This window comes from Alosa pseudoharengus, unplaced genomic scaffold, assembly GCF_046254945.1.
Source record: "Alosa pseudoharengus isolate Yale_2024_CS ecotype anadromous, Long Island Sound unplaced genomic scaffold, YU_APseudo_1.1 YU_APseudo_1.1_scf_24, whole genome shotgun sequence".
Taxonomy (NCBI): Eukaryota; Metazoa; Chordata; class Actinopteri; order Clupeiformes; family Clupeidae; genus Alosa; species Alosa pseudoharengus.
The window spans coordinates 495,791-522,290 of NW_027468689.1; the positions used below are offsets into that span (position 1 = coordinate 495,791).

Below are 26,500 nucleotides of genomic sequence, written 5' to 3' on the forward strand. Positions count from 1 at the left end.
ATGTTTTTGCGATGGCTACTGTAGTTCTATTAGGTTGCAATATAATCCCTAAACACTAGATGGGAGAAGTTCTTACACATGGGACCTTTAAAAATGCAGTTTCTGAAGCAAGACAGGAACTGTTCATTCTGGGCAGAAATACCTGCTCATAGGTGCCAGAAGTTGGTTGACTAATGCAGATGTGCAGCACTAATAAAAAAAACAATGGTTCTGCAACTAAATATTAGTTCAGTGATTTAAAGTGAGGTTTAATTTGGGGGAAAATTCAGTTTATGTCAATTGTTCGAGTTTGAAGAGAAAAATGTCAACACTGCTATAATCACTGCACACACACACACACACACACACACACACAAACTACCTGTCTGCGTAGTTAGTCTGTACACATTCTGGTAGATGATTGGCAGATCCTGGATAATGTCATCACCGAGGCCTCGCTCCTGCAGCATCCTGTGTCCTGATTGGTCGACGGTGTGCAGGCGCTTGCAACGCGAGCCGAACATGCAGTCGCCCTGCAGCAGGTGCATGCACAGGTGCAGCTTGGTGCAACCATCCCGAAACGTGCAGGAGCCATGAGGCCCCGAGCCTTTGTTGTAGTGAGAGCACACCTGTATGTGCGCACACACACACACACGCACACACACACACGCACACACACACACACACGCGCACACACACACACACGCGCACACACACACACACGCGCACACACACACACACGCACACACACACACACACAAACACACACACACACACAAACACACACCGCACACACAGACACCACACACACACACACACACACACACATAGAGGAGAGGTGATATTAGTTACTGTATTTGTCACTGTACTTAAAAACACAAAGCATACTACAGCATACTACAGCATACTACAAATAGTACATTTTGACTTTGTGATCCATGCAAGGTTCATACACACACAGAGTGGGGCTGAACAATATGGCCACAATTACGTCTGATAAGTTACGCACCTGGCAAACTGTAAATTACGTCTGATAAGTTACGCATCGGGCAAACTGTAAATTACGTCTGATAGGTTACGCATCTGGCAAACTGTAGGGTGTCAGTAAAGAGCCAGATCAGAGTGGATCAAAGAGAAATTAAGCAATCCTTAATTTAAAACAAACAGTTCACTTCTCACATTCAGAAATCATTTGATCATAGTTATTTTTGTACAAATAGTACAAACAATCAACTACAGCATACAAAATAAACCTTTTAATGCAATAAACGCATCAACATAGACCGCCAGCCAGCATAACGACGGGCCCTATTCTAATGAAGCACGGACCAGCATAACTACGGGCCCTATTCTAATGAAGTACGGACCAGCAGAACATAACGACGGGCCCTATTCTAATGAAGCACGGACCAGCATAACGACGGGCCCTATTCTAATGAAGCACGGACCAGCATAACGACGGGTCCTATTCTAATGAAGCACGGACCAGTAGAACATAACGACGGGCCCTATTCTAATGAAGCACGGACCAGCATAACGACGGGCCCTATTCTAATGAAGCACGGACCAGCAGAGCAGGGCCACCCTAGCCTGGTGAGCCCTCTTCACTAATGAATGGGAATTAGCTAATGGCTATTTTGGTTCATGCAAGGGTTGGGCAGCATTCTCTGTGAGCAGACAACTCATTAGTAGTAATTAGTTAGTATTATCTGTTAGCATTGTTTGCTAATGGTCTATGGGTACGTGCAGTCTGAGGAAGAGCACTGTGCCACCAATCTAAAAATAGCTTGCGTAGAAGTAAGACTTATTATTAGAATTCAAACAAGGTTGTTAAAGAAAGTTTGGAATATCACATTTAGATGGAACTCCTAACTCGTTGCTAAGGCATCCGCAGACATGTGAGGAGCCTCACACATTGAGGTGTTGTACCTTGAACAAGCCGTTGTTGTTAACACACATTACCTGCAATCCCCTTATATCACCATGTGAAGAGTGCAGATCTTATAGTAATTACATAAAAGCAACATATTGTTCAGCCCAAACATACATACTTGCATACACTACCACACACACACACACACACACACGTGCGCACATACACACACACACACACACACACACATGCGCACATACACACACACACACACGTGCACACATACACACACATGCACACATACACACACACACACATGTGCGCACATACACACACATACACACTGTGACTTGTGTTTCCCCTGTGATCTGTCATTCCTCCACACAAAATATGTCTCCTTGTCATGCATGGGCAAACACACACACACACACATGCGCACATACACATACTGTACACACACACACACACACACACACACACACACGTGCGCACATACACACACAAACAATGTTTCACTTTACCTCTGAGCTCCATGTACTCCAAACACAAATTCTCCAGCCACTGGGCTGTTTCTCTTTCTTTTTATTCTTTGTTTTTTTTTCTTTTTCTTTTTTGTTTTGTTTACTTGTTTTGTTTTTGTTAGCATGTTCCAAACAGCAATGCAATCTCCACACCAACGTGTTGCTTCATCTTCATCATCTGGGTGACCTCCCATCTCCCTCTCACTCCCTCTCTTCTCTTTCTCCGCACCACTGTCGCATTTATTTTCTTTTATTTATTTTCACTTTTTTATTTTTTTTTGTTTGGATGTTTTGGTACATCCTCTGATTGGTGACTTGCTACAACTTCCTAGATCATCTATAAAACATTCATCATTGGCTGAAACACGACGGCTTTGCCATACTGACATTTCCTCATGACAGCTACCTGTCAATCACCCTGCCGCCAGCACACACACATTTTCACGCAAAAAAGGGGGTTGGGGCACTTGATTGGTCGCTCGGAGGAGTTGCCAGGAGACGAAAGGCAGGTCACGTGACAGGGTGTGGAGTTAAAAACTGCCTTTGCGTGAGGAAAACAGGAACAAGACAAAAACGTTAATGATGGAGTGTCCTGTTGTATGTTTGTCTGTGAATATTTATTCTTTAGTGTGTGTGTTTGGTCTTGAGGGGATTCATTGAGTATGTGAGTGCGTGTTTATATACAGGTCTAGCGCTGTATAGTTTCAGGTGTCTCGGAATAGATATGCCCAACAGGGCCTCAAGTCTAGCAGTAATATGACCATACCAAATGGATATGCCCAACAGGGGGCCTCAAGTCTAGCAGTAATATGACCATACCAAATGGATATGCCCAACAGGGCCTCATGTCTAGCAGTAATATGCCAACAGGGCCTCAAGTCTAGCAGTAATATGACAAGACCAAAGGGCCTCAAGCAGTAATATGACCATACCAAATGGATATGCCCAACAGGGCCTCAAGTCTAGCAGTAATATGACCATACCAAATGGATATGCCCAACAGGGCCTCAAGTCTAGCAGTAATATGACCATAACAAATGGATAAGCCCAACAGGGCCTCGTGTCTAGCAGTAATATGCCAACAGGGCCTCAAGTCTAGCAGTAATATGACCAGACCAAATAGATATGCCCAACAGGGCCTCAAGTCTAGCAGTAATATGACAAGACCAAAGGGCCTCAAGCAGTAATATGACTATACCAAATGGATATGCCCAACAGGGCCTCAAGTCTAGCAGTAATATGACCACACCAAATAGATATGCCCAACAGGGCCTCAAGTCTAGCAGTAATATGACCATACCAAATGGATATGCCCAACAGGGCCTCAAGTCCAGCAGTAATATGATCATACCAAATGGATAAGCCCAATAGGGCCTCAAGTCTAGCAGTAATATGACCATACCAAATGGATATGCCCAACAGGGCCTCAAGTCTAGCAGTAATATGCCAACAGGGCCTCAAGTCTAGCAGTAATATGACCATACCAAATAGATATGCCCAACAGGGCCTCAAGTCTAGCAGTAATATGACCAGACCAAAGGGCCTTAAGTCTAGCAGTAATATGACCATACCAAATAGATATGCCCAACAGGGCCTCAAGTCTAGCAGTAATATGACCATACCAAATGGATATGCCCAACAGGGCCTCAAGTCTAGCAGTAATATGACCATAACAAATGGATAAGCCTAACAGGGCCTCATGTCTAGCAGTAATATGCCAACAGGGCCTCAAGTCTAGCAGTAATATGACCATACCAAATAGATATGCCCAACAGGGCCTCAAGTCTAGCAGTAATATGACAAGACCAAAGGGCCTCAAGCAGTAATATGACCATACCAAATGGATATGCCCAACAGGGCCTCAAGTCTAGCAGTAATATGACCAGACCAAATAGATATGCCCAACAGGGCCTCAAGTCTAGCAGTAATATGACCAGACCAAAGGGCCTTAAGTCTAGCAGTAATATGACCATACCAAATAGATATGCCCAACAGGGCCTCAAGTCTAGCAGTAATATGACCAGACCAAAGGGCCTCAAGTCTAGCAGTAATATGACCATACCAAATGGATAAGCCCAACAGGACCTCAAGTCTAGCAGTAATATGACCATACCAAATGGATATGCCCAACAGGGCCTCAAGTCTAGCAGTAATATGACCAGACCAAAGGGCCTCAAGTCTAGCAGTAATATGCTCAGACCAAATGGATATGCCCAACAGGGCCTCAAGTCTAGCAGTAATATGACCAGACCAAAGGGCCTCAAGTCTAGCAGTAATATGACCAAAAGGGCCTCAAGTCTAGCAGTAATATGACAACTGGGCCTCAAGTCTAGCAGTAATATGACCAACAGGGCCTCAACTCTAGCAGTAATATGCGCAACAGACCAAATGGTGAAAATATTGGAAGCTGGGTGGAGCATCTACAGCTACAGTGAATATACTTTTCTGGCATTTTGTAATTGTGTGTGTGTGTGTGTGTGTGTGTGTCCTGTATTTTACCTCTGGCAGCAGGGAGGGGTCATTCTGCAGGAGCAGCAGGAAAAGCTCGTCCTCGTGGAGTTCGTGAAGGGTGCACTCCCTCAGCAGCCGGTAGTTATGTTCCGACTGCACGTCATGGGAGTACTTACACGGCTTCCTGACACACACACACACACACTGCACGTCATGGGAGTACTTACACGGCTTCCTGACACACACACACACACACACACACTGCACGTCATGGGAGTACTTACACGGCTTCCTGACACACACACACACACACACACACACACACACACTGCACGTCATGGGAGTACTTACACGGCTTCCTGACACACACACACACACACACACACACACACACACTGCATGTCATGGGAGTACTTACACGGCTTCCTGACACACACACACACACACTGCACGTCATGGGAGTACTTACACGGCTTCCTGACACACACACACACACACACACACACACACACTAGGGGTGTAACGGTTCATGTATTCGTATTGAACCGAAACGGTACGGGCTTCACGGTTCGGTGCATGAATTTACACGGAGAATACACGGTATAAAAATACATAAAACTCGTGTGCGGATTAATTAATGTCATGCGCAATTACTGTTAAGTAGCGAGAGTTACGGGAGTTCTTTAGCGACACCTAACGCTAATCTGTAGCCTCGCCTCGCTCTGAAACTGATTGGCGCCTATGTTTTTTTTTGTCAGGTCGTCGGTCGAGTCAGTCAGTCATTAGCAGCACTAAGGTTAGATCCACAAGAGTTAGAGGATCCGCTGGTCTCTTTAAGATCGCAAGTTTGAGAATTTCAGTTACAGTAACGTTAGTACAGGCGAAAGAGTGGTGGATAAGATGAAACTGTGTCGGCGTTGTTCAGCAGTTGTTGGGTAGCACTATGTGAGTGGAAAAAATGCTACACATATTCGAAGCCATCACCCAGATGATGTAGGCTACCAATCACTGAAACGAGGGGGAAAAACAACTTACCCTGCGCTTCAGCAGCCTTTGGATACACATACAAATAGGGCCAAAACCTATGGCTTAAATTAAATGATTTCGTAATGACAGAAAGCTATGTAAATCGCGTGGTAATTACCTTTATGTTGGGGTAACTTGTAACTTCTCACATGAGGAGCTGGTAGTGTTAAGTGCATAGACAGTAAATAAATTGACAATGCTAACCAGGCTAATAAACAAACCATGCTACGGTGAGTTAACGTCAAAGGGCAAAGTCACGTGACTTCTAGTTGTAGTCTGTTTATGAAATGAAAGTAGCAATTTCGTTTTTAAAAAAGGCAAAATAGTGTGATATTTTCACAGTTAGTAGGTTAGATTATTACTTTACACACAATAAAAAAAATATTGAGGCAAATTGTAGACCCTTCCATATACAACTAAACACAGATGTTGAAGGTCTTGCTTAAGTGGATTTTTAAAATAATTTTTCTATGTAATTTGCACTTTCAGAAATAAGAGATGCTGTAGGCCTATTTTCAGTTTTATAGCTGATTGTCTTATATTGTTTACAAGTTACAGATGGAGTCTGGGTACTTATTGTACTGTTTAGCTTACACACTTCAGGCTGCTGCAGATAGCTCAAGGAAGAGACTGTATGACACTAGGTGGTACAGCCTGAGACATATACAAAAAAAAATGCTTTCTGCATTTTTGTTTTGCTTTTCCCTCCATTGTACCGAACTCGTACCGAACTGTGATGTCCGAACCGAGGTATGAACCGAACCGTGACTTCTGTGTACCGTTACACCCCTAACACACACACACACACACACAAACACACACAAACACACACAAACACTGCACGTCATGGGAGTACTTACACGGCTTCCTAACACACACACAAACACACACACACACACACACTCACACACACACACTGCACGTCATGGGAGTACTTACACGGCTTCCTAACACACATACACACACACACACACTGCACGTCATGGGAGTACTTACATGGCTTCCTGACACACACACACACACACACACACACACACACACACTGCACGTCATGGGAGTACTTACACGGCTTCCTGACCAGTGTTGGGAGTAATGCGTTACAAAAGTAATGTAATTACTGTAATATATTGCTGTTTGCGGTAACGCGGTAATGTAAGGCATTACAAAAAAAAATTGGGTAATATTTACTCATGCATTGTAACGCGCGTTACAATGCATTTTAACCCAAAATTAAGCGCTTGTTTTGTTTTGATACATATTCGCAAAATCTCCTGATACTGGTTAAAGATGACTGTGGCTGCAGCAGACTCAAAGTCGGATCTATTTGCGGGATGGACATAAGCCTACGCTCATTATTTTTAGCTTGTCAGAGACAAGGATATGAAGAAAATAATAGTTAGTGCACTTTGTGTGCGAAACCGAAAGATCTCACTATGCCTCGCGAAATAGCACAAGTCATTTAATGAAACATCTAAAGTGGTGCCACGCTAATCTTTTTTATTCTTGATAAAACGCAAACTATGTTCTTCTAGTGCATGACAGCTTTGAGCTGTGAACTTGAATTAAAGAGAATAAAGGTATAGAAATGCAGAAAAAGATTGTGTAGCCTGGCAGTGCCACCGCTCCCACCACGCGCATCGCGCACTTTGCGTAGGGCACCAAAGGACAGAGGGGGCACTCACATGTAACCAATGAATAGTAGCTTTACTGCAAACTGCGTTTCACTCATCAATAACGTTTACAATGTCAGAATGCACTAACACCATGGTACATTAGCCTGGCGGAAGTACGTAGGAAGGCAATTAACGCCAGGCTAATGGTACATGGAAGTTTGATACTTTTTGGGTTCTCTCAATCTCCACCACGTAGTACTAGTAGAATGGAATTGGTGGGTCTTCAATAATTCGTTTTCCCAAGCATTTAGGCTACATGAAGCACATGATATGCCAAGTCGACAAAAAAATCCATTCAGATAGCTAGGTGGATACCAGGCTCATAATTCACTTTTATTTGCAAAACGAAATGTGAAGCAACATGTCATTGCATACTTTCCAAAGCAATGAAGGTTGCTTAAAACAACTTAACATTGTGCATATTATTGTTAATATTGTGCTATCAATGTAACTCAACAGACAAGACTTGTAAACAAGAGCTGGCAAAATAGTCCAGTGGACAGAAAGGTGAACCTGGAAATGAGTACACCAAAGTTTTATGATGGAAATATATAGTATGGGTTCCCAGCATGCAGAAACTGCCGGATGCTAATTTGCATATGTTGGGCAATTTGTGTAATTGAGCTAATTAGCATAAATTAGCATAATAGCCTATATTGATCATATTATAAGTCAAGTCAAGTCAAGTCAAGTCAACTTTATTTCTATAGCACATTTAAAAACAACGGAGTTGAACCAAAGTGCTTACAAACAAACATAAAACAATGACAATGGTACAACAACAATAATCACATAACATGGGGGGAAAATAAATAAATAATTGAAATAATAATAAACAAGTTGGTCAAAAATAAAATAAAGAATAAAGAGTGTGTGTGGGGGGGGGTATTAAGGTAGATTAAAAGCTTGGGAGAAAATGAAAGTCTTTAAGTTAGACTTAAAGCAGTCAATGGTTGGAGAGGACTTAATATGTACAGGTAGACTATTCCAGAGTTGGGGGGCAACAACAGAGAAGGCTCTATCACCCTTAGTTTTAAGGCGTGTTTGGGGGATATAGAGAAGATTCTGAGATGAAGACCGAAGTGATCTTGGAGTGCTGTAAGGAATTAGTAGGTCACCTATGTAACTAGGTGCCAGACCACTGAGGGCTTTGAAGACAAAAAGTAAAATTTTAAACTTAACTCAGGTAACCAGTGCAGCTTAGCCAACACAGGAGTTATATGCTCACGTTTCTTAGAGCCACTTAATAATCTAGCTGCTGCATTTTGAACTAGCTGAAGTCTGTTGAGAGTGGAGTGGGTCAGGCCTGCATATAAGGAATTACAATAATCTAGTCTAGAAGTTATGAAAGCATGTATAAGAGTTTCAAGATCGGAGAAGGACAAAAAGGGCTTCAGTTTTGCAATGGTTCTTAACTGGAAAAAGCTGCCTTTGACCACACTATTTACTTGCTTATTAAAATTTAAAGAGGAGTCAAAGAAAACCCCAAGATTCTTTACTTCACTGTGGCAGTTTGCAGAGAGAGGTCCTAGTGCATTTTTCAAGATAGAAACATCGCTTGGAGGGCCAAAAATAATTATATCAGTTTTACTTTCGTTCAGTTGAAGAAAATTTCTTGCCATCCAGCATTTGATGTCACTGAGACAGTTAAAAATATTCTCCAAAGAAAAAATGCCATTAGTGTTAACAGGCAGGTAAAACTGAGTGTCATCTGCATAGCAGTGATACTGAATGTTATACTTTTTAAAAATTGAGCCAAGGGGTAGCATATAAAGAGAGAATAGAAGAGGGCCCAAAATGGAACCCTGAGGAACACCACATTTTATAAGGGCAGAGGAAGAGGAGAAATTGCCTAACCCTTTCATGCACGCATTATGAAAAAAATTGTCTAGATTTTTTTAATATTGATTTTATTACTCTATATGAGCCTAAAACTGAAAATCATTTTGAATTTTTAAAAAATATGATTTTATATAGAAGTTATTTTACTGTCCACGTATGTGGACAGTGCGCAACAATGGGGTAAAAAATAATAAAGAGTAATGACAGAAAATATGGACCATTATGTGACTTTAATGCAAAAAACCAACAGTTTTTTCAAGTACATTATAACAGTAATGATTTTAATGGCACAGAAGGATATTCTGAAGATGTTATGCAACATTACAAAGAGTTATTTTTTTTATAAAAGAGTTATTTATTACAGTATTTGATCAAATTTTGAACATATTTTGTAACAGATAACATAAATTATTAAAAACTATTTGTCCAGTTAAAAAAAGTAGATTTTACAATCATATCATGTTGGTTATGTTGTTAACTGCTGAAAAATATTTTTTACTATGTCATTTAGAAGATAATATTTACAAACATCTCAAAAGATTTAAAAAATGTTTTAAGTTTCAACAACTGATTAATTTTACAATCATGTCTGTAATGTTATGAACAGCATATTACTTTTTTAGCATGTAACATATTTTTAAACAGATTTGTGTGTGTGTGTGTTTTTGTGTGTGTATGTACTGTATGTGTGTGTGTGTGTACTGTATGTGTGTGTGTGTGTGTGTGTACTGTATGTGTGTGTGTGTGTGTGTGTGTGTGTGTACTATAGGTGTGTGTGTGTGTGTGTGTACTATATGTGTGTGTGTGTGTGTGTACTGTATGCGTGTGTGTGTGTGTGTGTGTGTGTGCTATGTGTGTGTGTGTGTGTGTACTATATGTGTGTGTGTGTGTACTGTATGCGTGTGTGTGTGTGTGTGTACTATGTGTGTGTGTGTGTGTGTGTGTACTGTATGTGTGTGTTTACTACTGTATGTCTGTGTGTGTGTGTGTGTACTGTATGTGTGTGTGTGTGTGTGTATGTGTGTGTGTGTACTGTGTGTGTGTGTGTGTGTGTGTGTGTGTCCTGTATGTGTGTGTGTGTGTGTGTACTGTGTGTGTGTGTGTGTGTGTGTGTGTACTGTATGTGTGTGTGTGTGTGTGTACAGTGTGTGTGTGTGTGTGTGTGTGTGTGTGTGTGTGTGTGTGTGTGTGTGTGTGTAATGTATGTGTGTGTGTGTACTGTATGTGTGTGTGTACTGTATGTATGTGTGTGTGTGTGTGTGCTGTATGTGTGTGTGTACTGTATGTATGTGTGTGTGTGTGTGTACTGTGTGTGTACTGTATGTGTGTGTGTGTGTGTGTACTGAGTGTGTGTGTGTGTACTGTATGTGTGTGTGTGTTTGTGTGTGTACACACCAATCAGATTTTTGGTCATTTAACTCCTCTGTTGCGCAACGTCCACATACGTGGACAGTTGTTTTTTAGCGTCTACAAACTATATTTTACATAAAATGTCATTTCTAACCTCATAGAGTTGTTCAACACACTCTCCTGTACACCATAATATTTTTTTTTACCTGGTTTTGCCTTCTTGAGTAGAAACTTTTTACAGATATGCCTGGAGCATTCAGCACATGGCCATTACTATCAGCCATGTTGAATTGATGATGTCATCAAGCAGTCAATATTCCAAATATAAGATGATACATATTGTTAATGTATTGCAATGGATCTATTAAAACTGCCCTCAAGTGGATTGGAGTATATCAACATGATAAACAAATAGAAATCAGAGTTAAAGTTACTGTCCACAGATGTGGACATTGCGCATGAAAGGGCTAAACTAACTGAAAATGATCCATCACTAAGATAAGAAGAGAACCATTGCAAAACAGAACCCTGGAGACCAATTTCATCCTCCAAGCGTTTTAATAGGATGTTATGGTCAATGGTGTCAAATGCTGCACTCAGATCAAGAAGCACCAAGAGGGCGCAAGATCCAGAATCAACTGCTAAGAGAATGTCGTTTTGGACTTTAAGCAAGGCCGATTCAGTGCTGTGCAGAGATCTAAAACCTGATTGGAATTTATCACATATATTGAACTCACTCAGATAAGAAGAAACCTGAGAGGAGACAACCTTTTCTAGTATCTTTGACAGAAAAGGTAATTTAGAAATAATATAGATATAATTTAGATATAAGAGCTGCTTGGCCAAAATGGACAATGTTAGTATGTTTTTAGGGGTTACTGGAGATGCTGAGTCCATATCTGACATTTTCAAGATTCAAAATCACTATTTAAACTTGCAGTGCGGTGGTAGTGTAGTGGTTAAGGAGCTGGGCTAGCATGCAGTAGCCTGAAAGTTGTCGGTTCAATTCCCGGCTTCCACCGTTGTGCCCTTGAGCAAGGCACTTAACCCCAAGTTGCTCCGGGGACAATGTGATCCCTTGTAATATAGCTGACATATGTAAGTCACTTTGGTCAAGAAGTGTCTGCTACATGCAGGGCTTGAAAACGAAATTATTTTTCAAACGTTCCGTTCCGAACGGTTCAGGTAACGTTAGGCCTATGTTTAACGTTTTCGTTCTTGCATGCGTTCCGCCACCAACATATCGGTCCTGAACCGCTTCGGAACGCAAAATGTTGTTCGTTCTTAAAGTTCCAGCAGTGTTTGGCGGGCCTATCAAGTCTATTTTTGTGGACTTTACCTTAGAATAGACGTACTCATTATTTCCCCTTGATTTAGCCTATAGCCTACCGTAGCTATGCCCAAAAATAAATCACAGGCGGCATCCAAAAACATTCAGATGGGCTATCCATCCCATAGCCTACAGACTTACTGTAGGCCTAACCTATGCCTATAAATAATTTCTTATCAAAAATATTTCTGGATAAGTGCTAAACTCCTTACCTGGTTGTAGCCTAAGTTTTATCCATATGGAGATCTTCAAAGGCTTGCGCTATAATTCCAACCCTGTTTATAAACGAACCTGTCTGTTGCTGACAAGGCCTATCTCAAATTTCCCGTTTAACTCTTCTACATAGAATAGGCTATAATTGCGCAAACATTTCAAATCCCGACTTTAAAACGACAAGGCGTGGACAGGCAAAATAGGCTATTACGCATAGGCTACAAACAATTTCCAAATCAGTTTCAGTAGCCTACGCTGTGAGCTGGCCTAAGATCCAAAGTGGCAGACGGATAGGTTACATTACAACAGCAAGACAAAATATACACATTTGGACCAAAGGTCCATTTATTCGTTTTTTTTTCTTCTTCAAACTGCAGAAATCAAATTATTAGGCTGTTCGCCTACAATCAAACGAGTAGAACACTTAGGATATGCTTTTGTGAAATGTTATAAAATATATAGAGAACGGAAAAAAAAAACGTTATTAACCGGTTTAGTGGATTTCAGAATAACGTTTCTGTTCCGGAACAGTTGAAGACCATTTTGTTTTCGTTTCCGTTTCCGCTCCTCGTAAAATTCCGTAAAATTCCGTTCGTTTTCGGTTTCCGTTTTCGCTCCTTGAACCGGTTCGGAGCCCTGGCTAAATGTAATGTAATGGAATGGTTTGGTCACGTTTTTACTCTCATTAAGCTGATTTTTTGGGGGCGATTTAGACGGATTTTTGGAGGATAAAAATGTTCAGTGTTTAGGAATAATTTGGATTCTCAAGTTATTTCTGAATTCCACAATCATTTTGGAAATAGCTATTCACTGGCCCTCTGCTGTGACTCACAATTGAGTAACAAAGTGAAGAACTACAGTAGCCTCTACTACTCCTCACTGTCCTCATCCGTTGTCCTGTCGCCATCTTCTCCAGACTCTTCATCCCTGTCCTTCTGCTGTTTTTGCTGTGTACATATATTGCCACATGTAACATCACTGCCTTTGCAGAAACAATAATTAGTACAGGCCAGGCCTGCAGCTGCACAGAGCACTTTCCAGATACATGTATACACAGTTTTAACCCAGCTTTGCAGTTACAGCTGATAACATCTAATAATAATAATAATAATGCATTTTATTTATGGGCGCCTTTCTGAACACTCAAGGTCACCTTACAAAATCAACAATAAAACATTCAATCCATTAAACAAGCAATCAGAGAAAACAAGCAATAAAATAACAAGATAATACTATTAATAAAAAAGAGCAAAAGAAAGAAAGAAAGAAGATTTTTTTTTTTTAAAGAGAGTAGACCTGTCTGAAAAGATGAGTTTTTAGGTGAGATTTGAAAGTGGTTATGGACGTGGAGTGTTGAATGTAGTGGGACAGAGAGTTCCAGAGGTGGGGGGCTGAGTGACTGAAAGCTCTAGACCCCATGGTAACCAGACGAGCAGGTGGGAGGATGAGCTGGATGGAGGAAGAAGATCTGAGAGAACGGATGGGTGTCTTGATATGGAGGAGAGTTGCAGTAGTCTAGGCGGGAGGTGACCAGGGTGTGAACCAGAATTTCAGCATTGTTGGGGGAGAGAGATGGGCGCAAGTGAGAGATATTACGTAAATGGAAATATGCTGACCGAGTGATGTTATTGATGTGGGACTGGAATGACAAAGTGCTATCTAGGATGACACCCAGACTCTTAACCTGGGGGGAGGGGGACACAGATGAATTGTCGATGGAGATGGAAAAGTCATTTATTTTAGAGAGGATGGATTTGGTGCCAATAAGGAGGAGTTCAGTTTTGTCACTGTTGAGCTTGAGAAAGTTTAGGGAAAACCAGGATCTAATTTCCTGAAGACAGTTGGATAGAGAGATGGGAGGGAGGGATGTAGTGGGTTTAGTGGATAGGTAGAGCTGGGTGTCATCTGCATAGCAATGGAACTGAATGTTATGTTTACGGAAAATATGGCCAAGAGGGAGAAGGTAGATAATGAACAGAAGGGGTCCAAGGACAGAACCTTGGGGAACACCAGAGGAGAGGGGGGAAGAGTGGGATCTGAATGTTTTGAGTTGGACAAACTGAGTACGGCCAGAGATCTAACAAATCAGGAGGAGCAACAGGACAGGACAGAATCAAGGGTGGGCAAGTTCCTCTCCTTTCTTCATACCTGTCTTCTAACTCCCTCCAAACGCGGTTATATCCACAGCCGGTGGATCAGGACGGTCTGCTGCTTTCCAAAGCAGCACCTGTAGATGGGCACGTTTTCCATGGAGGAGCAAGACCTCACTGCCAGGGATGAATTACTGCATGGGCCTACCGGGCCAGGCCCAGGAGTCTGCTGCCCCGACTGGCGAAACGACGGAGTGGAGCATCGGAGGTGCAGTGCCAGTTACGGTGCTCAGCGCCGGGGAGTCTGTGGCAGTGGAGGCTAGGCCCCGCCAGGTGTTGGAGGAACGTTGCAGTGGAGGCTAGGCCCCGCCAGGTGTTGGAGGAACGTTGCAGTGGAGGCTAGGCCCCGCCAGGTGTTGGAGGAACGTTGCAGTGGCAGTGGAGGCTAGGCCCCGCCAGGTGTTGGAGGAACGTTGCAGTGGCAGTGGAGGCTAGGCCCCGCCAGGTGTTGCAGTGGAGGCTAGGCCCCGCCAGGTGTTGGAGGATCGTTGCGGTGGTACACACTGCGAAAGTGCGACCTGAGGGCGTTCACTGAAGGGAGCTGGGGACGAGAGGCGACAGACCAGGTGACTGCTAGCACGCCCCGCATTGGGCTTTGTTTACTTACTTTGTTTACAATATTTTCAGGCTTCAACCAGACAGCTGAATGTGGTAGAGTTGTAATAGAAATAGTAGGCCTAAGCTATAGGCTAATCTGCATAAAGTGTGCCGTCATAAATATCTGACATTCAGTATTCTCTCTTTTTATATCAGGATATAAAATAATACAGATATATTACATTGTAATCCTCTGGTATTCTAAGGTAGGCTATTGAAATGTCTAGCCCCCCCCCCCCCCCTCCAAAAAAAGAAAAATCGAGGTTTGTATCAAACCATAGGTCAAAAATCGTGATACGGATCGAATTGTTAGGTTGGTGTATCGTTACAGCCCTACTGTATATCGCTACAGCCCTATCCTCCAAAAATCTGTCTAAATTGTACCAAAAAACTCAGCAAAATCAGCTTAATGAGAGTACAATGTAACCAAACCAAGTTTAAATAGTGATTTTGAATCTTGAAAATGTCAGATATGGACTCAGCATCTCCAGTAACCCCTAAAAACATACTAACATTGTCCATTTTGGCCAAGCAGCTCTTATAATATGATCAATATAGGATATTATGCTAATTTATGCTAATTAGCTCAATTACACAAATTGCCCAACATATGCAAATTAGCATCCGGCAGTTTCTGCATGCTGGGAACCCATACTATATATTTCCATCAGAAAACGTTGGTGTACTCAACATTTCCGGGTCCACAATGGGGCTCTATGGGCTGTCCACCGGACTAAAAGGGCATTATGAGAACGTAAAGATCAATGCTCTTAAAGTGACCGTGCACCATTTATAAGAAAACAGCATTTCTTTAGAAATGAATGTTAAAAAACACACAGTAATGGTCTGTATAATAGGCCTTTTATTTTACTTTAGGTGTTTGAGTTATCATTTAAATGTCACTCACTCAAAGCCACTCACTTAGGGCACCGAAATGGCCAGTAGGCCACCATCTTGACATGTCTTTATTAAGCTTTGATTTACAATAGGCTCTCTATTGAGCAGGCCTAGGCCTTAAAGTTACAGTATTTATATCACAATTTACCAGACTTTGACCTTTTGTCGGTTTTTAACAAAATTTTGACTATGATTGTTCCTTGTTTTGCATCATGAGCACTGCGCCTATTGCATTCTTACTGTATGTTGTTAGCCTTAAGCCTAGCTTAGTCATTATGCTATACCACATCTCCCTCCATTGGAAGAGCAATGAGCTGCATTGAGCGTAATAAACTGCATTTAGAATGGCAAATCCATATTTCTAGATATTTTGGTGAAAGTAACTTAAAAGTAATGCAATAGTAGTGTAATGCCTTACAATTCAGAGACAGTAATATTATAATGTAACAAATTACTTTGAAATCACAGTAATAAGTCATGCATAGTACATTACGATTTTGAAGTAACTTGCCCAACACTGTTCCTGACACATAGTACTTACACAGAGTACTTACACGGCTTCCTGACACACACACACACACACACACACACAAACACACACACACTGCAAGTCATGGGAGTACTTACACGGCTTCCTAACACACACACACACACACACACACACACTGCACGTCATGGAGGTACTTACACGGCTTCCTAACACACACACACACACACACACACTGCACGTCATGGGAGTTAAAAGTTATTGAAAGTATCAGCATTGTCTTCACTTAACCACCTAACTCATCACGTAACCCTAACCCTAACCAATAACTAGACATCATACCCAGTTGCTTAACCCTAACCAGACATCACTAAACCCAATAACCAATAACCAGACATCATACCCACTTGCTTAACCCTAACCATTAACCAGACCATCACGTAACCCTAACCAGGCTGTATTAGAGTAATGTAGGCCTATCTAGAGTAATGTAGGCCTATCTATATCTAATTATAGTTGGGCTACTTCTGATAGGCTTTATTAGGGTAATGTAGGCCTACTTCTGATAGGCTGTATTAGAGTAATGTAGGCCTATCTAGAGTAATGTAGGCCTATCTATATCTAATCATAGTTGAGTGGCATGCCAGCTTGTCGCTTTGGCATTCCAAGTCAGACAAACCAGGATGCGAGATGGCACTGTTTGCATATCCGAACCAATTCACCAGCAAATCAACTTCTGAAATCGAGACTGTTTCCTCAGAAATGTCTGCATCCTAGCAGAAACGAAACCTATGTGTTTCATTCCATTGTGTGTGCCACTCACCTGCCTTTGCCATAGCGACAGTTTCCATACACAAAATATTTGCAAAGATGGAGTTCTTGACAGTCCTCGCATTCTTGCTTAGAGTAGTTCTTACACAGCCGAAGAGATGTTTTGGCAACAACGACGCAGTCGGACCCCCACTCTCCTCCCGTTGTTCGCTCTCTGGTCTTCACTATTGCGAACCTGGGACATTTCTTGACGATGTACCAAAAATCGTCTTCTTCGGTACCAAAACGCTGGTAGACTTTGCGATAGAGCTGCAGCAAGTCCATGGCGCCTTTGTTCGAGCATAATGTACTGGTGGCATGATGAATAACTCTTGCGTAGTTCGACATTTTATTAGAGTTCCTTATGCACCTCGACCGGAATTCGGTGCCGTGCTGTAACTCCAGCTGGCGAAAGCGGAAGCTCGCGTTTTGATGCGTCGGTTTGAGAGTGCGGACTCGCCCCCAAGAAGGAGGTGTTCCCCGGCATCCATTCCCTGCGTAAATACAGTGTGTTTTACCTGGTTCTATTTGGTGTAGGCTACACTAGTGATGCTGTATTCACAGGATTGCAAGGCTTTGACTTGCATAGCCCACCACAGATTGCGGCTCAGAATGCGGTGAAATGTGTGGCGTTGCGGATGTGGCTTAGCAACAGGAACATTTAGGGAATTTCTAAATTAAAATATCTCATGATAAACACATTTTCATCTATGCACTATTAATTTATGCAGCAGCCATTCATAGGCCTACTCATTCAGTATTTTTAGCCTAAATTTGCCTAGTTTTTCTAATCTCCCCAAGGACATAAGCTACCAACAATATGTTTGTGTTAAGATTAGACCGCCGTAAAATGCCAATTTTTGATAAGAGAGTCCGCAGCTGATAAAAATGCTGCTCATTGCACCAAGCTCACTGATGTCGCGCTTGTCGTGCGTGTTCACCACCCGGAGCTCAGAAGCTTTCAGCAAACCCAAGAACTTCGACATATAGGCCCACTTTTAACACAGCGGGAATATGAGCAATCATTGCCATTTCGATCATTGAGCAATAATTGCCATTTCGATACTCATTTTACACATTCTAGTCTACATAGTCCACCACCCCCACTAAAATTACGCCAAAACGCTAACTATGGTTGCTGAAACATGCAGCAGCGTTGCCCTGACCATGTCAACGTTCAATAAGAGGAACAGTTTTCATACAGAAGTAAGTGGCATAAGGGCTTCATTCTACTTGAAAAAAAAGTAGGCTAGGCTTCCGCTCGATTGTAATGATGCGAAAAAATGTGTGTCTAAAATTGTAAGCCTACTTGTTGTGTCCTGATACATTGTTTGTGTCCTGATACATTGTTTGTGTCACACTGTTGCCGACCACGGGGTGGCAGTATAGCTACTAGGTTGCGCCATGGTTTGCTCGCTATAACTGTCATGTGGCGCTTGCCGTATTGTTGTCATGCGACCAACATGGAGTGCACAGACCCATGATCTGGTGCCCAGTGGATACGCTTGGCTTTCAAAGTCGTTGATTGTCAAGCGATCATGTCTTCTTTAAGTAAAATTATGGTGACTGGTTCTACGGTGAATCGGGAAGGATTGAGCAAGAACGGGCGAAAGAGAGCATTTAAGAGAATGTGAACCAACTTGTTAGCGCTATGCTAGCTAGCTACTGTCAAATAAACGGCTAGTAAGCTAGTTCTGTGTTGGCTTACCGTAGCTACAGAAGTTGTCAGCTTGTCGACAAGTCAGTGCATTATACCATCTGTATTATTTTTCAAACATGACGGAGGCGGCGAAGAACGACGATCAGCGACCGGTTCCGAGGGAGCAGGCGATACTGGAAAGCTTCTTCACTCAGCTCGGGATGTTCTCGTTCGACCGAGCCAAAGACTACGTGGAGAAGGAGAAGGACATCAGTAAGAGCGCCGGTCCCATATGGGCCTCTTTGCTAGCTGCTCTGGCCCACCTCGCTGCTGCGGAGAAAGCCTACCACAACATGACGTTCCTCGGTCAGAAATTGGGTACGGACGTTTTGCATTTTTGTGGATAAACACTTGGCATTGAATCATGATGTACTAGGGAAATCGTGTTAGTCTACACTTGATGGAGTCTTTTTAGTTGGAGACACCTTGAATATGATCTTACCCATATTCATAGCTGCCTAACACGTACAGTTTCACATTAAAACCATATTGATTTTTATTTGTTACCATCATTCTTCTAGAAGGTGGTTGGTCCAGCAATAACTGTGTGTGTATGTGTTAGGCTATGGACATGCTCTCTGTAAAAATACTACATAACAATAATTATTGATATTCCAGGAAGTTAGGCATCAAAGGTCACATGTTAAGGACTTGTTATTCTGACAGAACTCTGCAATGGAAGGTTATTCTGACAGGAGTAAAATTGAAACCTGGTGGTTAATGCTTTCCTTCTATCACCATTAAGATCATCTGAATTCCCAATATTTTTATGATGATACTCTTACGTTAGGTAGGTAGATAGATAGATAGATAGATACTTTATTGATCCCCAAGGGGAAATTCAACGTTGTCTCATGTTAATTGCAACAGGAGGCCAGTCATTCTTCAGCAGGAAAGATTCCATCAGGACCACGTACACGTCGGTGTTCAACGAGCTGAAGAAGGTCATCTCCATGGGCCGGCTCAGCTCCTCCGCAGGCTCCGCCCCTTTCCTGGAGGACCTGCTATCCCATCTGTCCGAGCAACTGTGCCACTTCACGCAGGCTCGGACAGAGATCGCAGATTTCTATGAGAAGATGTTTGCGCTGGCCAACCAGAAGAGCGTCCACTCCGAGGAGCTGGTCAGCATGCTGGAGAGTGTCCTGCACAAGTACAGCTCCAAGTGGGTGTTTATTTGTGTTTGTTTATTTGTGTTTATTTGTGTTTATTTGTGTTTGTTTATTTGTGTTTATTTGTGTTTGTTTGTGTTTATTTGTGTTTATTTGTGTTTATTTGCTCAGGTTCCACCACCCCATCCTGAGCCGGGTGGAGGGCTGCTTCCAGCTGGAGGTGGACGTTCTGTGCCAGCTGCTGCGGTGCCAGGTGGAAGTGTGTGAGTGGCGCTTCCTGCCCGCACTGCTGTGCCTGCACGCTGCCCACACCAAGCTGACCACCTGGGCGCAGCTATTCGAGCGGCAGCGCGAGACGCGCAAGCACCTGTTCGGCGGCCAATCGCAGAAGGCGGCTCAGCCTCCGCACCTGTACGTGTGGCTGCAGCGTCTGCAGGGGTCACTGCTGGCCAAGTTCAGCTTCTACTTCCACGAGACGCTGAGCCGGCAGACGCTGGCGGCGGAGATGAAGGCGCTGACCGCGCGCACCTCGCCCGACTACTACGGCCGCGCGTCCTCCTTCATCCGCAAGCACGACGCCGCCAGCGTCTCGCTCGTCTTCGACAACCGCGGCCACGAGAGCTTCCAGGGCCACGGCTACCACCACCCCCACTCGTACCGCGAGCCGCCCAAGGGCGTGGACCAGTTCCCGGCGGTGGTGTCGCTGCCGAGCGGCGAGCGTCCGGTCACGCACTGGCCCAACGTCATCATGATCATGAGCGACCGCGGAGCCGAGCTCAACGCGCTGGACAAGGTGGTGCACTTCTACGACGACAAGGTGCAGAGCACCTACTTCCTGTCCCGGCCCGAGCCACACTTCACGCTCGTGGTCATCTTCGACGGCCGCCGCTCAGAGAAGGACTCCTACATCACGGCCTTCCTGCTGGAGCTGACCGGCTCGCTCCGCAACACCAAGCCCTTCAGCTGGCTCAAGCCTGGGTCCAAGGGCTGAGAACACACACACGCACACACACACGCACACACACATGCACACACACACAGACACACACACACAGACACACCAAGCCCTTCAGCTGGCTCAAGCCTGGGTCCAAGGGCTGGGAACACACACACACACACACACATGCACACACAAATGCACACACATGCACACACACATGCACACACACACAGACACACCAAGCCCTTCAGCTGGCTCAAGCCTGGGTCCAAGGGCTGAGAACACACACACACACACACACACACACACACACACACACACACACACAGACACACCAAGCCCTTCAGCTGGCTCAAGCCTGGGTCCAAGGGCTGAGAACATACACGCACACACACACACACACACACACACACACACACCAAGCCCTTCAGCTGGCTCAAGCCTGGGTCCAAGGGCTGAGATCACACACACACACACACACACACACACACAGACACACACACGACTGGAGAGGAGTGCAAGCCCAGATATTGAGGTTGTGCAGGTTCTGCAGAGGGTGAATATGTGCAGTAGTTGTGATGATGGATGTCAGGTGGGACTGATTGTATGTTTTGGTCTAAACACATGCTAAGCCTTTTTGCTTGAAATAACACATAAATGTGTGTAACCTTTTAAAAAGGCATCCATTTTGTCTTTGTTTTAAGTTGTTACTCTGAACATCTAGTGGTCCAGTTTGCCTGTAGGTGTGTCTGCAACTGCCTGTCTGCTTGACTCTTGACCAAAGAAGGTGGTTGCAGCTGTTGTGAACAACACAGGCACATTATTTTTTTACTTGATATTTTAAGTCTCTGTTTAAGTTTAAGTCACTGTTTGTGAGATAGTAAACTAACAAGTGCTCTTTAACCTTTCCAAGCAATTTCTCTATCAAAATGCTGCTATGTCAAAACATCTGATTATTTGGAGGTTTATTTTAGATGACTAATATTTTAAGTGATCATTATGGTGAGCGTGGTTGAGATATCTGTATGTTCTGGAGACTCCAACTGCATAATAAAGTTTTGAACCGGTAAGATGAATCTGTCACCCTACAGTAGGTGTGCGTGGGCATTCTGTCTAGTGTATACTGTGTGTGGCCTCTTAAGCAATTCCATTCATAATGGCATTTACACTTAATGATGTAGCAGTTGATTTTTTATCAAAGGCGACCTCTCCTATAGTGTAGATTTGTGACCCTGCAAGGCGAAACCATTTGTTTTTTGTGCACGGTGCTATTTTGAGAAAATCCACAATAAACGGATGGAGTGGAGACACTAATAATCCTGGCCAATGGAGACACTACTAAAAACCCTGGCCAATGGAGACACTAATAATCCTGGCCAATGGAGACACTACTAATAACCCTGGCCAATGGAGACACTACTAATAACCCTGACCAATGGACACACTACTAATAACCCTGGCCAATGGACACACTACTAATAACCCTGGCCAATGGAGACACCACTAATAACCCTGGCCAATGGACCCACTACTAATAACCCTGGCCAATGGACACACTACTAATAACCCTGGCCAATGGAGACACCACTAATAACCCTGGCCAATGGACCCACTACTAATAACCCTGGCCAATGGACACACTACTAATAACCCTGGCCAATGGAGACACTGTAATAGTCACACACCCTGTGATAGTCAGACACTTGTGGTGTTCCAAATGAATTATGGGTAGATCAGCCAGGAGGTGGCGCCAGAGGATCGCATTCAAAACACACAGTCTCATAGGGCCATTTGGTCATTCTCATACTGTAGGGCCATTGAAGGCCAATGCGAATGTATTAATTAGTTTGTGTTTATTTTGGCAAAAGCAAACAAAAACACACACTTAGTCACTTCTAATAGTGCATGCTGTTTGTTATCTTAGTCACTTCTAATAGTGCTGTTTGTTATCTGTCTTACCACCACATACTCATTGCATTTTACAATCTAGTCAAGGACGTAAAGACAGCGGCCCGGTGCACACGCCTCATGGGAGTTGTAGTTCTCATTAAGGTTCCTATGGTCATGCAGCGGCCCGGTGCACACGCCTCATGGGAGTTGTAGTTCTGATTAAGGTTCCTATGGTCATGCAGCGGCCCAGTGCACACGCCTCATGGGAGTTGTAGTTCTCATTAAGGTTCCTGTGGTCATGTAGCCTAGAAATCTAGACGCGCCCCTAGCGGCAGCAAATTACATTTGCAGCCAGGGCTAGTCTAGCAACTCTCCGTTGACTTGTGAGCTCCAGAAATCGAAACTCAATCAGGCCAATGAAATCTTGTATAGAGTCGTTAGGTGGGCTTAACATAATGATTGATGGCAGAGTTGCAACGGTTTGGCTTGAATTCCCTGCTACTTGAAAGCAAATAAGATGAATGTTGCTGTTGGCGAACAGTGTGACACGAGTTAAGCTTTTATTAAGTTGGCAAACGTTTGAACTAGCCAACTAGCTCCGCTGGGGGGAAACGCATGGGACTCATAGCGCTGCCGCTGTCCTATTGCGTGCAGAGGGAATTTGAAAGACAACTGATTATCCCGCCCCTCGGACTGAGCACTGCGAACGGTGAGTGCCCAGACCCTACATTTTAATGTGGGTCTGGCTCGTCAGGCTAGTGGTCATGCATCTACAGAGATGAACTCACATAGGAGAAGTGAAGTGTACACTAGAGCTGGTCAACAACACGTCGTCAGCTCCACCATTGGCCAGGGTTATTAGTGTCACCATTGGCCAGGGTTAGTAGTGTCTCCATTGGCCAGGGTTAGTAGCAGTGTCTCCATTGGCCAGGGTTAGTAGCAGTGTCTCCATTGGCCAGGATTATTAGTGTCTCCACCATTGGCCAGGGGTATTAGTGGTGTCTCCATTGGCCAGGGTTAGTAGTGTCTCCATTGGTCAGGGGTATTAGTGTGTCCATTGGCCAGGATTATTAGTGTCTCCACCATTGGTCAGGGGTATTAGTGGTGTCTCCATTGGTCAGGGTTATAAGTGTCTCTGTGTGGAGGGCAGCAAAGGCAAACAAGCTGTGCATGCAACACACACACACACACACACACAGACACAAAGTGTATTCACCAGGTTCACACACATACACACACACACACACACACACACACACAGAGGGAGTTCGGCTGTTTTTAGATGGCTCAGGTCAGCCAGAACAGAGCAACAGACTGACTTCAGCAAAAAGGCAATCAAGGTCGTCACCCAGTGCGCTTGGGCAGCATACTGTGTCTGCAGGTTGTGTTCTCCACAGGCAGCTGAAAAACAGCACCCACAAGAGCCACGCAGCAAAGTCCAACACACTGGTTCAGTAGTGTTGGGAGACTTCATATACGCAGCAAAGTCCAACACACTGGTTCAGTAGTGTTGGGAGACTTCATATACGCAGCAAAGTCCAACACACTGGTTCAGTAGTGTTGGGAGCAGGGGCGGAGTGGCAATCGGGGGCGGTCGGGAGTTTTCCCGGTCGGCCGGCCCATAGAGCTTTTATCGCGGCCGTGAATCGTACATGAGAAATGCATTTCCGTGAAAATCTCTGAGATCTACAGTTCAGAGTTCTAAAAAGTCCAACCAATATTTATACCACTCGCTCACTGTCTATATGTCATTCATGGTTACCCTGCACACTAATCTCTCCCATGCTGATTTTTGTGTAGGCTAGCCTTAATCTTTTATCTTAATACATTTTTGTCTTATTCAGGTGTTACAGAACTTTCATGGCCACAAATTAAATAAAAAAAGACAATTTAATTTGTTTGTTTGTTCTTAAATTAACGCAGGCCTAGGCTAGAATGGAGCAAAGCCTCCTGGGAATGGGGAATGGTTTCTAGTTTATCCAATGAACCGTTTGCAGGTCAAGTGTATTTACAGAAATGTAGGGAGATAAATGAGCGACCCCTCATCTAAGACCCTACAAGCGATCAAGTTCGAGGAAAACTACAGGATTTTTGACAGTCGACGGATTTGCGTGGTTGCTTGCTGTTTTACACATGGGTGGAAGGCAGAGAGAAGGGTTAGCGGAGCTAAGCATTGACGTTATTGCTAGGCAGAAACTAGCACAAGCTAGTCTTATGTTGATATGTAGCCTAGGCCTAGCCTATGACTAATTAATGCGCCACTCAGGCTGATAAATGGTTTGTGGAACTCGTTGGAACTGTTTATATGTAAGCCTATATAGGCCTACTTTAATCGTTCTCTACAAACCTATTCAATGTGCCTGGTTTTTCAATTATTGAATTACCTGTGTTATTAGGTTGACATTGTCTGTAGGCTAGGCCTTCTTTAATTTTTTTACAGGCAACTATGATACCCAGATATGTCCTTGCATGATGCTTGAAATTTCCATCCACCCACAAAGCTGTTTTTATACTGCACTTAAATATCTAGTTCCTTACACATTTATTGAAAGTGCCTGGTTTGTGGTTGATTGGCTTGTTGTATTGCATTAGCACTATCCATAGTTCCTTTCTCCAAATGTAGCCTATACGTAGCCTATTAGTATTTTAAATTGACATATATATTTTGTTTGTGTTATTGACAGGGCTCTCAAGTTTTGAAGTTTGCAAGGAGTGAGACTTTGTTTCTGGGAGGGGGGGGCGTGGCATTGGCACAGTGTCACGCCCCCTCCCCCCTGATCAAAGTACATGAAAGTCCTATGTCTGCTTGAACTACTCGTGGCGCCACACCCCCTCCCCCCCCCCATCAACAGACCCACCCTCCCCATGTCCCATCAACCCAGCTTCATGAGAGAGCACAAATTCCATTATTTCAAACACACTGTTTTATTTATTCTAGAACCCTATAGTAAATAATAATAAATAATAATAACGCATCACTGCAAACCTCAATCTGATGCAGGTTATGTAGACCAGCCTTTCTCAAACTTCTTTGACCTGAGGCCCAGTCATGGCAGACTTTGGGGTCATAGGGCTCATCTACACGTACCCAACCCCACTCCCTCCAAATCAAATTGTCATTATCATTATCACAATCATTATTATGCCTATTGTTATACATGCACTTTCACTTAAATGTTTTGTGACATGCACATCAGAGGACTGCTTTACTAATGTAAGATATAATTAGTTTAATTGCTTTTGCATGGTTGCATGATGCTTGCATAAGAAGAATACTTCTCAAAACAGCAACAATTATATGGGTGCTATTGTTTTGGGATGTTTCCCTCATGCAAGCATCATACATTGGTAGGAAATGGAGAAAAAAATACATGTTTTTTAATGAAGTTTAATTTGAATGCCTGAATGTAAGGATTCAGGAAACACAATACCAGCTTTTTTGGCGAGCAGATAGGCGTAAATCACTGATCTGTTGATCTTTAACAGATAGAAAGAAGGCTATAATAGCTTTTGGCCACGTTATATTCAAATTTGACTATACAATACTCAGTGCTATACAGTGTATTATTCACCCCTTGCAGACACGTGACTTAAGTAACGTGACGCTCCATGCTGGAGGGCAAAAAGATAGGAGACGGACGGCAAATGACATCATGTCATAAC

The 26,500-nt window shown here is 43.4% G+C and overlaps 2 protein-coding genes across 2 annotated transcripts in view; one reads left to right on the forward strand and one right to left on the reverse strand.

Moving 5' to 3' along the window:
• The window catches only part of parp12b (poly (ADP-ribose) polymerase family, member 12b), a 28,380-nt gene extending 10,574 nt beyond the window's left edge, over window positions 1–17,806 (reverse strand). The window contains exons 1-3 of the mRNA XM_076302750.1: window positions 17,213–17,806; window positions 4,873–5,008; window positions 362–608 (exon numbers count right to left, since the gene is read on the reverse strand). Of these exons, the coding sequence (XP_076158865.1) occupies window positions 362–608; window positions 4,873–5,008; window positions 17,213–17,547 (718 nt within the window). The 5' untranslated portion in view covers window positions 17,548–17,806. The remainder of the gene's footprint in view (window positions 1–361; window positions 609–4,872; window positions 5,009–17,212) is intronic.
• A 220-nt stretch (window positions 17,807–18,026) lies between these two features.
• Window positions 18,027–22,017, forward strand: kics2 (KICSTOR subunit 2). Its single transcript, XM_076302749.1, has 3 exons — window positions 18,027–19,216; window positions 19,769–20,060; window positions 20,179–22,017. Exons 1-3 carry the CDS (start codon window positions 18,976–18,978, stop codon window positions 20,996–20,998), a joined length of 1,353 nt encoding a protein of 450 aa, XP_076158864.1. The 5' UTR covers window positions 18,027–18,975; the 3' UTR covers window positions 20,999–22,017.
• The last annotated feature ends 4,483 nt before the right edge of the window (window positions 22,018–26,500 follow it).